The following is a 14728-nucleotide window of genomic DNA, read 5'->3' on the forward strand; positions in this document are numbered from 1 at the left end:
AGCTTCGCTATATGTTACATTGTAATATTAAAATTCGTAATAAATTCCCAAAATTGCATTTACAACTTTCTATTTCACCTGGTCAAGACCAACATCTGAGAAACAAAATACAAAAGTTTCAACACAGCATGTTGAACATTATCAGGAGATATCTGTCAACAGCTGTCACCAAATACCGATTATATACATCCGGGTCTGGAGTAGAGGTCAAATCTACACCCAAAAGTGTGTTAACAACTTGCGCAACACGACCGGCCAATCAGCTTGTGTTTCACCCTATCCAAGTCCCTTTGGAGAATGCGTTTCTCTGGTATGTACCTGTTTTCCCGAGTAAATACATGTAACACATGAAACGGGTACTTTATATATGATACGAGGATAAAGAGTAGTATGTTGAGATTTAGAAGATCACAAATACAGGGAACAACCAACCAATTGAAAAAATATATTTTTGAAACAGCCCCTGTGTATAGAACGTTGAGCCAAGGATAAAATGTCTGGCAGCCACTGATTGGCCAGTATGTTATGAAGTGAGAAAATAGATATGTAGCCTGATAGGTAACTATCAATAAGAAATGTTGATATAAATTTCTGAAGTCCGATTGGTTTTTTTCCCAAAAGTTCACGTAATAATAGTAAACAGGTAAAAATTTAAGATTTTTGAGAATTTTTACTGCGAAATTCACCTATTTTCAAAATGGCTACCCTGGAGAAAATTTGAGCTGAAGGACCCAACTTTTTTTTTTGATTAGGTGTTATATCAGACCCTAACTTTTGTTATAAACCATAATCGTCATATTCAATTCAAGAATTTGAATGAAATAATCCAAAACGTTAACACTAAGGTCTATGGGAAAACAATTGGTTGGTTGGTCTCTACACACTGTTACTGAAAATAGAATGACGTAGGTTTCTGGTGTAAAAAGGCGGGAATTCCCCAGGCGGGGGTTCCCCAGTGCAGTGTAAAATGTCTGGCTTATTTCTGTCTTTCGATTATACGTACCCGTGTGACCTAAGCGGAAACTGTTGCATCACGGATACGACAGGAAAAAGAACTTAATGTACCATATATGAAGAAACAAGATTAATTATGTCTTTTAGATAGAGATGTTTGTGATAAATATGTAAAAAAAAAAAAAATTAAAAAAAAAAAAAAAAATTGTGGAGAAATGTCTTTCGTATTTTCTCTGATATCTCAACATTTTAAGAAATACTGGCAGTGACAGTGAAAATACAAGCAGCTCACCGAGCGCTACAAGTTCAATCAGACAAGCGGAACAGACTTGATAACGTCACTCGTGACGTACGTCCGTAATAGACTCTCCGGAATGTGAGGTCGCGGTACATAGTACCCATGTTCAAAACCCTATTGTGGCCGTTCTGTGATAGATATAGAAAAACTAAAGATATCATTTTCTTTGGAATTATATGTACTTGTGATGTGTGAAGTTTCAGTATGTTGGCATTATGCGTTAATTCTCAAGACCGAGTTGTGCAGAAACCAGCAGTCAAATAGTCGATTTTGGCGTGTTTGTACCCAAAATATCTCCATAACTAAAATGTCCCCATATATAAGGGAACTGCCAGAACATAGATCACACCGACTTTAGCAAGTGTGGAAAGTTTTATCAAAATGTAATGAGTCGTTTTTCAGTAAGCTCCGGCAAAGTAGTCAGAATTAGCTGCATGTACATTACGTTCCGTCCCCCAATACACTACATTCCACACATACTTGTGACGTCCCTCGTGACGTAACATCCGGAATCCTCCTCTGGTTTCCATGAGACCTCGCCAAAATACTACCCATTTTTAAAGCCCTATTGTGGCCGTTCTATGACAGATATCGAAAAACCAAACACGGCCTTTTCTTCGGAATTACCTCTACTTGCTACATTTGGAGTTTCAGTTTGTCTGCTTTAAGATTGAATTCCCCAGTTTAAGTTAAACAGAAACCAGCAGTCAAAGTGTCGATTTTGGCGTGTTTGACCCAAAATATCTCGATAACTAGATTTTCCCCAGATATACCGGATAAGCCAGGACCTAGATCACACCGAGTTTTACAAGTGTAGAAAGTTTTATCAAAATGTATCGAGCCGTTTTCTCTGCGCTCAAATCGCGACTATATGCGGCAAAATAGGCCGAAGTAGCCGTGTCTACATTCCGTTCCGCAAGGAACGATAACTCCGTTATCGCCTCCTTACTGCACTTCATTCCATACCTACTGTGTAGACGTTATACCTACTGTGTAGACGTTATACCTACTGTATAGACATTAAAACTACTGTGTAGACGTTATACCTACTGTGTAGACATTATACCTACTGTGTAGACATTATACCTACTGTACATGTGTAGACGTTATACCTACTGTGTAGACGTTATACCTACTGTATAGACATTATACCTACCGTGTAGACGTTATACCTATACTGTGTAGACGTTATACCTACTGTGTAGACGTTATACCTACTGTGTAGACATTATACCTACTGTGTAGACATTATACCTACTGTACATGTGTAGACGTTATACCTACTGTGTAGACGTTATACCTACTGTGTAGACATTATACCTACTGTGTAGACGTTATACCTACTGTGTAGACATTATACCTACTGTGTAGACATTATACCTACTGTGTAGACATTATACCTACTATGTAGACATTATACCTACTGTGTAGACATTATACCTACTGTGTAGACATTATACCTACTGTGTAGACGTTATACCTACTGTGTAGACATTATACCTACTGTGTAGACGTTATACCTACTGTGTAGACGTTATACCTACTGTGTAGATGTTATATCTACTGTGTAGACGTTATACCTACTGTGTAGACGTTATACCTACTGTGTAGATGTTATATCTACTGTGTAGACATTATACCTACTGTGTAGACATTATACCTACTGTGTAGACGTTATACCTACTGTGTAGACATTATACCTACTGTGTAGACATTATACCTACTGTGTAGACGTTATACCTACTGTGTAGACGTTATACCTACTGTGTAGACGTTATACCTACTGTGTAGACATTATACCTACTGTGTAGACATTATACCTACTGTGTAGACGTTATACCTACTGTGTAGACGTTATACCTACTGTGTAGACGTTATACCTACTGTGTAGACGTTATACCTACTGTGTAGATGTTATATCTACTGTGTAGACATTATACCTACTGTGTAGACATTATACCTACTGTGTAGACGTTATACCTACTGTGTAGACGTTATACCTACTGTGTAGACATTATACCTACTGTGTAGACGTTATACCTACTGTGTAGACATTATACCTACTGTGTAGACATTATACCTACTGTGTAGATGTTATATCTACTGTGTAGATGTTATACCTACTGTGTAGACGTTATACCTACTGTGTAGACGTTATACCTACTGTGTAGACATTATACCTACTGTGTAGACGTTATACCTACTGTGTAGACATTATACCTACTGTGTAGACATTATACCTACTGTGTAGATGTTATACGTACAGTGTAGACGTTATACCTACTGTGTAGACATTATACCTACTGTGTAGACGTAATACTTACTGTGTAGACATTATACCTACTGTGTAGACGTTATACCTACTGTGTAGACGTTATACCTACTGTGTAGATGTTATACCTACTGTGTAGACATTATACCTACTGTGTAGACATTATACCTACTGTGTAGACGTTATACCTACCGTGTAGACGTTATACCTACTGTGTAGACATTATACCTACTGTGTAGACATTATACCTACCGTGTAGACATTATACCTACTGTGTAGACATTATACCTACTGTGTAGATGTTATACCTACTGTGTAGACATTATACCTACCGTGTAGACATTATACCTACTGTGTAGACGTTATACCTACTGTGTAGACATTATACCTACTGTGTAGACATTATACCTACTGTGTAGACATTCTACTTACTGTGTAGACATTATACCTACCGTGTAGACATTATACCTACTGTGTAGACATTATACCTACTGTGTAGACGTTATACCTACTGTGTAGACGTTATACCTACTGTGTAGACGTTATACCTACTGTGTAGACGTTATACCTACTGTGTAGACATTATACCTACTGTGTAGACGTTATACCTACTGTGTAGACATTATACCTACTGTGTAGACATTATACCTACTGTGTAGACGTTATACCTACTGTGTAGACGTTATACCTACTGTGTAGACGTTATACTTACTGTGTAGACATTATACCTACTGTGTAGACGTTGTACCTACCGTGTAGTTGTTACCTACTGTGTAGACGTTGTACCTACTGTGTAGATATTATACCTACTGTGTAGATATTATACCTACTGTGTAGATATTATACCTACTATGTAGATATTATACCTACTGTGTAGACGTTATACCTACTGTGTAGACATTATACTTACTGTGTAGACATTATACCTACCGTGTAGACGTTATACCTACTGTGTAGACATTATACCTACTGTGTAGACGTTATACCTACTGTGTAGACATTATACCTACTGTGTAGACGTTATACCTACTGTGTAGATGTTATACCTACTGTGTAGACGTTATACCTACTGTGTAGACATTATACCTACTGTGTAGACGTTATACCTACTGTGTAGTTGTTACCTACTGTGTAGACATTATACCTACTGTGTAGACGTGATACCTACTGTGTAGACGTTATAGCTACTGTGTAGACATTATACCTATTGTGTAGACATTATACCTTCTGTGTAGACATTATACCTACCGTGTAGACGTTATACCTACTGTGTAGACGTTATACCTACTGTGTAGATGTTATACCTACTGTGTAGACGTTATACCTACTGTGTAGACATTATACCTACTGTGTAGACGTTATACCTACTGTGTAGACGTTATACCTACTGTGTAGACGTTATACCTACTGTGTAGACATTATACCTACTGTGTAGACATTATACCTACTGTGTAGACGTTATACCTACTGTGTAGTTGTTACCTACTGTGTAGACATTATACCTACTGTGTAGACGTGATACCTACTGTGTAGACGTTATAGCTACTGTGTAGACGTTATAGCTACTGTGTAGACATTATACCTATTGTGTAGACGTTATACCTTCTGTGTAGACATTATACCTACCGTGTAGATGTTATACCAAATGTGTAGACGTTATACCTACTGTGTAGACATTATACCTACCGTGTAGACGTTATACCTACTGTATAGATGTTATACCTACTGTGTAGACGTGTAGACATTATACCTACGGTGTAGACATTATACCTACTGTGTAGATGTTATACCTACTGTGTAGACGTTATACCTACTGTGTAGACATTATACCTACTGTGTAGACATTATACCTACTGTGTAGACATCATACCTACCGTGTAGACGTTATATAGACGTTATACCTACTGTGTAGACGTTATACCTACTGTGTAGACGCTGCATTCTTTGTAGTCGTAACCTACTGGTTGGACACTGGGTACTTTAGAGTTGTTACTTTCTGGTTAGATGCTGCCTGCTGATTCAGAATCTTACTATTGTAGTGTTATGTACTGATAAATAGAAATATCTTCAACAGTGTATGACGGAAATGGCCAAGTTGGTGAGGAACCTAAATCAACCAATCAACCAGAATCGTGTGTAACGGAACAAGCCACATCCATTGTGGAGACAGATCCTATTAATGTAGAGGCCAAACCCAAAGTGGAGACCAAACAGCTCAAGATGGAAACCACTCCTACATCAAACACCACACTCACTACCAAGACCAAAGAGCTGGGGGATGACACGAATGTCCAAGGGGATGGAGGAGCCATGGGAGGGGATGGAGGAGCCATGGGAGGGGCCGGAGGAGCCATGGGAGGGGCCGGAGGAGCCATGGGAGGGGCCGGAGGAGCAGGAACTTCTGTTGATGAAAACATGGGTGCAGTAGGTGGGGCTAATAACTCTGTGCTGGATCGGCTCAATGTGGTACAAGCTCTGGAAGATATGGTGTGTATTTGTATCCCACTTCTTGCATAGAACAGTTTCCATCCTTCATTTTCTTTTTTCATGTACAATGTTCTACCTACATATCATTAAAGGGGTGATAAAAGGCCCGGAATTTGAGAAGAAATATATCAAAAGGAAAACAATAAAAAATAAGAAATCCCAAATATTGTTTTAAAGTAATATCAGTTTAAGCACTTATTCAAAGAAATCAGCGAACTCACATTTATTTTTGTATAAGTTGATATATTTTACTTTATCTTAAACAATAGGGTCACCAGCAAATGTACGCAATACAGCCCCTGACCTGGTGTCCCCATCTAGACACTGTACAGTCCCTACCACAAAGGGTCCTGGACACTGGGGCGCCGTGCTTGGACTGTGGTAATCTGGGGGAGAACTGGGTGTGCCTCGTCTGTTACAAGGTAAAGTTTTAAGTATCAAGTGGATTGCTGTCTGTCATTAACTGGTAATGTAGAGTCTGATCTGAGCATGTCAATAGTTTAAATAAATCATTAACTGGTAATGTAGAGTCTGATCTGAGCATGTCTATTGTTTAAATAAATCATTAACTGGTAATGTAGAGTCTGATCTGAGCATGTCTATTGTTTAAATAAATCATTAACTCATAATGTAGAGTCTGATCTGAGCATGTCTATTGTTTAAATAAATCATTAACTCATAATGTAAAATCTAAATGAAACACTTTCATTTCTGATAAATTTCCAGAGTAACAGAGATGTGTTAGGCATCATAAAAGGCTCAGGTGATATGATAAGTAAGAATAACTCTGTCTTTATCAGAAATATATTTCTCATATTTAAGAAGTCTTGGATTAAACACCTCCCCAGAATTGATGGTTTCCAGATTTCTGGAAATGAGTCTAGATTAAGATTCATGGTATCTTGGTTTAAGTTCTTAGATTCTTATCCATTTATAAAAATATTTGATAATTTTTTAGTTTTGTTCATGCTTCATTCATATTTTCATATCACTCATATTTTCTGGATTCGCGAAGTCTTGGATTAAATTTGCTTTCAGGTGCATTCCCAGAAATCAAGATTTTCAGATTTTTAGAATTTTGGTTTTATTTCTCAGGGCATTTACTAGAAATATGATTGTCTAGGTTTGCAGATCCGCGAGTCTTAGTTTATTGACTAATATCCTCAAATTGTTACATTATGTCTACTATTTCAGGTGTTCTGTAGCAGATACGTCAACGAACACATGGTAATCCATGGGGCTATGGAACAGCACCTGATGACCTTAAGTTTCTCTGACCTTTCTGTCTGGTGTTACGGATGTGATAACTACATCGACAATCAGGTGAGACATGTATTATTGAGGTTAGAGGTTATTCCCGAGGTTAGAGGTTATTCCCGAGGTTAGAGGTTATTCCCGAGGTTGTTTGATCCAAGAGTCATGGCACTTCCAGACGGACTTATTAGCCGTGGTCATGGACGACCAGAACAGCTGTTATCATGGCGTGTTGTCTGCCGTCCATCTTTTTTAAAGAAATATATCGTTAGTGGGGACTTGTCATCCCCCACCAACCTTGCCGTTTCAGAGTAAGTTCAAGGTCAAGAGTCATCTTCTAAAACTGATCACCATGTGGGAGTTGTTGGTATACGACTGACAATTCTGTGATCTAAGATTAGATCAAGACCAGTACTGTCTCACATGTACTGATAGAAAACTGACTATGGTCACAATAGCAAAACCTAAAAAATAGACCCTAAATGTATAAACAAATCCTGTTTGTCCCAAAAAAATGTTTTTTGGGATTTTCAGTTTTTGGACAAACTGATTAAACCATATGTTCAGCTTTATTATCCAACATTTTAAGTTTGGTTTACTATTGTTTAACATATCATATCAACGGCTATGTTCATTTAAGAATGGCCTCGCCTGTGTGCGAGATGCGTGCATGTGATGAGGTAGGTGTGTTTTGTGAGGCTGTAGTATGTTCGTGTTTGTCTTGTGATAGCACTGAATTGATGTCAACTTTACGGTGCTACATACCTCACTGAAGTATAATGCGGAAGACACCTGCAGGACACCCCCACCCAGTCACATTATACTGCAAACCAATCCCACAATGCTATGCGATAAGCAAGAGTAGCAATTACAACTTTTAGAGACTGGTACGCAATGTCTTGGCCAGAGGACAGTACCCAAAGCCTTCCTCACAGGGGCAGAAAGAAGAGAGAAGATAAGATTCCAAATTTAGTCGCCTCTTCTGAACCATGCAGTGGGGGCAGCAATAATAAGACCCTTTACTTGCAGTGTAGTCAGTTACAAATTGGATACAAGGTGATGTTTATGATTACGACATCATGATTTCTAGATTATCATACTAACATAAACAATAAAGTAATAAAACTTAAGAAACGAAGAAAAAAGTTGTAACAACTAAAATCAAATTTTCCACTTTATTATCAAGCAGAGCTTGGAGACAAGCAGATAATTACATAGAAATGCGGTGATATATTACAGTACATTACTGCTGAAAATATATAGATGATTCATAACCAAGATGGCGGAGGTGTTTGTTATTTACTAGGTTTGTAGGAAGGTTAGTTGATATTTAGATAGCATTAAGGAGATAATCTGGCCGTTTGTTTGAGTTATAGGCGATAAATTGTGTGACGATGATAGTGTGGGCATACAGTGACGATATGTACCAGAATAGGACTAGATAGAATCTCTACTACAGGACCATGGAATGAAAACAGTTTAATTACCATGGTTACAAACATTTTTTGTTCAGGAGAAATTTTTCATGTATCCATTCTCCCATATCAGACATGTGAATTACCATATTTGCCGTAATTAGCGCCCCTCAGACGGAGGAATTGAAATTATATAAATGGTCCTGCTAATCGTGATACAATGTCCAAATTAGTCTTATTACTTACATTTTATAGTAGGGACTTAAGTTTGGAAATCGAAACTGAACTCCTGGTTAATCTTATTAAATACTCAATTTCCAAGCCACTTGAGCCATGCTGGAATGTTTGTTATGTCCGCAGTGATAACAGTGGATGTTGACTGCCCTGAATTTCATGTTCCCATATAAAAAAATATACTACATTTAAAGAATATGGAACTTTTGATGTCTTTGACAGGAAAAATATGTACAATAGAAAATAGAACCTTGGTTAAAAGCAAAATTTATAGAGAGAAAAAACTCAAAAAATTCACTGCTTGTTGTGGTTGTCACTGAAATTATGATAATCTGAACATCAAACAAAGCTACATGTTTTCATTATAGAAATTGTGTTATACTCTGTAGAAAATTGCTTTGAGAAGAACATTGTTTGCAATGCCTGTATTCCAAAATGTCAACATTCTCCCACGCAAAGATTGACCGCTAAACTAAATTATTTTATTGATTCAACCCATCATATGGAGCATTGAGATAAATTTAGATAAATGAGATAGTGTCAGGTTTGGCCATTTTGCAATTTTCTCCTGGTTTCAAAGTTTCTATAACAGAGCACATGATTAATAAATTTAAATCACTGCCTCAGCCAGGGATCAAACCTGGGACCTCTGGCTTACATAAATCTTAATTATACACTCAACCCATCGAGCTAAAGAGAAGATTTTCTCTATCCGAACGGTATATCGCGGCTAGTGTTTACCAGGGCTATACACAGCCATAATGCGGAAAATGATGGGAGACGCTGATACAAAGTTTATATTGTCACTCCGTCTTGGCCATGCAAAACAACACAACCAGGTTTTTTATGTTGAACTTCGATTATCTAATCTTAGTCTGTGATCTGATTTACTTAGCATGTATTGCATCATCAAATCCTACCTCAATTATCTTGATTACTTCTGTGTGTAAGAGTGATCCTTTACTGGTGATTAGATTATCCAATCAAAATGTGTCATATCACCATGTATGATATCTATACAGAGAAATACATGGTAATATATGTCCATCAGTTTAGTATCTGTATGGATATGCTTGATTTCATTAAAACTGACAAGATAAAGAATGAAGCAAAAGGAGCGTGACCAGGACATGATGGAGGGTAGTATAGCTATATTTGTACTTTCTAGACACTAGGCTGTGATTTATATCCGGCAGTTTGTTACGTAATGTAGGAAGACAGCATTCTCCTATAGTATAAAATTGACCCATCATTTCTCACAATTGGATCAGCAATTTAGATCGTCTGTGAATATCAACTCCTATTATATGTTTTGGTATAGTTTTGACCATGTCGGAGTGGTTTTACATTGGTCATAGCTCTGACAGAATAATTACATTGGAGAAGATATAGGTATCCTTTACATGACAATTGCCTTGTAAGCATTTTGGTCAGATTGCAACACTAATGGCTGAATTGGCAATATTTGGTCTGTCTGAAATCAACATTTTCCTTTATACCTTTTGGCGATGGCTGACAGCTCAATTACCAGGCAGGCAGTTACCAAAGACAACATTAAACTTGTGTGGTTGACATTATACCATGCAGACAGTTACCAATTAAACAGTATATACCACTTGTGTGGTCGACATATGACCAGGCAGACAGTTACCAAAGACAGTATACCACTTGTGTGGTCGACATTACCAGGCAGACAGTTACCAAAGACAGTATACCACTTGTGTGGCCGACATTACCAGGCAGACAGTTACCAAAGACAGTATACCACTTGTGTGGTCGACATTACCAGGCAGACAGTTACCAAAGACAGTATACCACTTGTGTGGTCGACATTACCAGGCAGACAGTTACCTTATAAGACAGTATACCACCTGTGTGGTCGACATATGACCAGGCAGACAGTTACCAAAGACAGTATACCACTTGTGTGGTCGACATATGACCAGGCAGACAGTTACCAAAGACAGTATACCACTTGTGTGGTCGACATATGACCAGGCAGACAGTTACCAAAGACAGTATACCACTTGTGTGGTCGACATATGACCAGGCAGACAGTTACCAAAGACAGTATACCACCTGTGTGGTCGACATTACCAGGCAGACAGTTACCAAAGACAGTATACCACTTGTGTGGCCGACATTACCAGGCAGACAGTTACCAAAGACAGTATACCACTTGTGTGGTCGACATGACCAGGCAGACAGTTACCAAAGACAACATTAAACTTGTGTGGTCGACATATGACCAGGCAGACAGTTACCAAAGACAGTATACCACTTGTGTGGTCGACATATGACCAGGCAGACAGTTACCAAAGACAACATTAAACTTGTGTGGTCGACATATGACCAGGCAGACAGTTACCAAAGACAGTATACCACTTGTGTGGTTGACATGACCAGGCAGACAGTTACCAAAGACAGTATACCACTTGTGTGGTTGACATGACCAGGCAGACAGTTACCTAAGACAGTATACCACTTGTGTGGTCGACATATGACCAGGCAGACAGTTACCAAAGACAGTATACCACTTGTGTGGCCGACATGACCAGGCAGACAGTTACCAAAGACAGTATACCACCTGTGTGGTCGACATATGACCAGGCAGACAGTTACCAAAGACAGTATACCACTTGTGTGGTCGACATATGACCAGGCAGACAGTTACCAAAGACAGTATACCACTTGTGTGGTCGACATATGACCAGGCAGACAGTTACCAAAGACAGTATACCACTTGTGTGGTCGACATATGACCAGGCAGACAGTTACCAAAGACAGTATACCACTTGTGTGGCCGACATTACCAGGCAGACAGTTACCAAAGACAGTATACCACTTGTGTGGTCGACATGACCAGGCAGACAGTTACCAAAGACAACATTAAACTTGTGTGGTCGACATATGACCAGGCAGACAGTTACCAAAGACAGTATACCACTTGTGTGGTTGACATGACCAGGCAGACAGTTACCAAAGACAGTATACCACTTGTGTGGCCGACATGACCAGGCAGACAGTTACCTAAGACAGTATACCACTTGTGTGGTCGACATATGACCAGGCAGACAGTTACCAAAGACAGTATACCACTTGTGTGGTCGACATATGACCAGGCAGACAGTTACCAAAGACAGTATACCACTTGTGTGGTTGACATGACCAGGCAGACAGTTACCTAAGACAGTATACCACTTGTGTGGTCGACATATGACCAGGCAGACAGTTATCAAAGACAGTATACCACTTGTGTGGTTGACATGACCAGGCAGACAGTTACCAAAGACAGTATACCACCTGTGTGGTCGACATATGACAGGCAGACAGTTACCAAAGACAGTATACCACTTGTGTGGTCGACATATGACCAGGCAGACAGTTACCAAAGACAGTATACCACTTGTGTGGCCGACATTACCAGGCAGACAGTTACCAAAGACAGTATACCACTTGTGTGGTCGACATATGACCAGGCAGACAGTTACCAAAGACAGTATACCACTTGTGTGGTCGACATTACCAGGCAGACAGTTACCAAAGACAGTATACCACTTGTGTGATCGACATTACCAGGCAGAGAGTTACCAAAGACAGTATACCACTTGTGTGGTCGACATATGACCAGGCAGACAGTTACCAAAGACAGTATACCACTTGTGTGGTCGACATATGACCAGGCAGACAGTTACCAAAGACAGTATACCACCTGTGTGGTCGACATTACCAGGCAGACAGTTACCAAAGACAGTATACCACTTGTGTGGTCGACATATGACCAGGCAGACAGTTACCAAAGACAGTATACCACTTGTGTGATCGACATTACCAGGCAGAGAGTTACCAAAGACAGTATACCACTTGTGTGGTCGACATATGACCAGGCAGACAGTTACCAAAGACAGTATACCACTTGTGTGGTCGACATATGACCAGGCAGACAGTTACCAAAGACAGTATACCACTTGTGTGATCGACATTACCAGGCAGACAGTTACCAAAGACAGTATACCACTTGTGTGGTCGACATTACCAGGCAGACAGTTACCAAAGACAGTATACCACTTGTGTGGTCGACATTACCAGGCAGACAGTTACCAAAGACAGTATACCACTTGTGTGGCCGACATTACCAGGCAGACAGTTACCAAAGACAGTATACCACTTGTGTGGTCGACATATGACCAGGCAGACAGTTACCAAAGACAGTATACCACTTGTGTGGTCGACATTACCAGGCAGACAGTTACCAAAGACAGTATACCACTTGTGTGATCGACATTACCAGGCAGAGAGTTACCAAAGACAGTATACCACTTGTGTGGTCGACATATGACCAGGCAGACAGTTACCAAAGACAGTATACCACTTGTGTGGTCGACATATGACCAGGCAGACAGTTACCAAAGACAGTATACCACCTGTGTGGTCGACATTACCAGGCAGACAGTTACCAAAGACAGTATACCACTTGTGTGGTCGACATATGACCAGGCAGACAGTTACCAAAGACAGTATACCACTTGTGTGATCGACATTACCAGGCAGAGAGTTACCAAAGACAGTATACCACTTGTGTGGTCGACATATGACCAGGCAGACAGTTACCAAAGACAGTATACCACTTGTGTGGTCGACATATGACCAGGCAGACAGTTACCAAAGACAGTATACCACTTGTGTGATCGACATTACCAGGCAGACAGTTACCAAAGACAGTATACCACTTGTGTGGTCGACATTACCAGGCAGACAGTTACCAAAGACAGTATACCACTTGTGTGGTCGACACTTTTTTTACTGATTTCTTTGAAACTGGGATTGCGTTTCAGCAGAAGTTTTTGCTAGTTGTTTATATCTAGCACTTGAAATACAAGACAGAATCCTGAGAAATGTCCTTCTGCGTGACTTCTCTACCAGTATGCTTTTATAATTATGACATCAAGTTGTGTATAATGAGTTGGAGACTTTTATAATTATGACATCAAGTTGTGTATAATGAGTTGGAGACTTTTGATCACTTATTTTCCTCAAACTGTTAGAAAATTGAATTTTGATTTATAACATGCCAGCTATCCACTTTGAAGGTAATTATGCAAATACAGTGGACCCGCGATAATCCGGACGCCGATAGTCCGGAAAACTCACAGTCCGGACGGAAATGCACGGGAACGGTTTCCGTAACGTTATGATCGGTTATTAACATCATTAACACTTGTATTGGGTAAACACGGATATCGGCTTTGTAACACCGTTACGTGAAACGACGACTCATTGAAAGATGCATGTTATTAATTACATACACATTTACGTATTAAGCAGTGATCACAAGAACTGGGTTGATTACACACAAATTAGTCAATAGTCGTCTGATACTTAACTAAGCGTCACATTGTTACGTGAATACGGGTTTAATAATTATCGGACATCTTGGGTAGTTCTCGCTGGTGTCGCGTACTTTTAAATAGATAGCTTGGGGTTTCTGGTACGTACAAATCATAAAAAATCATGGACGGACGGTAAGTTGTAAAATCCGGGTCTTTTATTTAAGGTATCTAACGTTTGTAATTTCTACTTGATTGTGAACCTCCGGGACGTGACAGATGTGTGTTGTTTGTAGGTCACATATGCCCGCTATGAATAAAACAACTTTCACTTTACATGTTCTTTTAAGAACATAGTTAATTTTTTACTTTCTACAAAACAAAACAAGAATCATATCAGAAACATAAGTATATTTATTGTTAAAATGTCTGACAATTAGACGTGTTTATGAAACGTCCCGGATTGTATATAATCAAGGGAGATAAC

At 39.3% G+C, this 14728-nt stretch overlaps 1 protein-coding gene across 1 annotated transcript; it reads left to right on the top strand.

Moving 5' to 3' along the window:
* Positions 1-5583: 5583 nt before the first annotated feature.
* Positions 5584-7941, top strand: LOC117320973 (histone deacetylase 6-like; the record flags this gene model as incomplete). Its single annotated transcript, XM_033875459.1, has 4 exons — positions 5584-6011; positions 6281-6433; positions 7206-7334; positions 7906-7941. Coding segments are annotated over 4 exons (746 nt in total), but the record flags the coding sequence as incomplete, so codon positions are not given.
* Between the last annotated feature and the right edge of the window lie 6787 nt (positions 7942-14728).

Source organism: Pecten maximus, unplaced genomic scaffold (genome assembly GCF_902652985.1).
Source record: "Pecten maximus unplaced genomic scaffold, xPecMax1.1, whole genome shotgun sequence".
Lineage (NCBI taxonomy): Eukaryota > Metazoa > Mollusca > Bivalvia > Pectinida > Pectinidae > Pecten > Pecten maximus.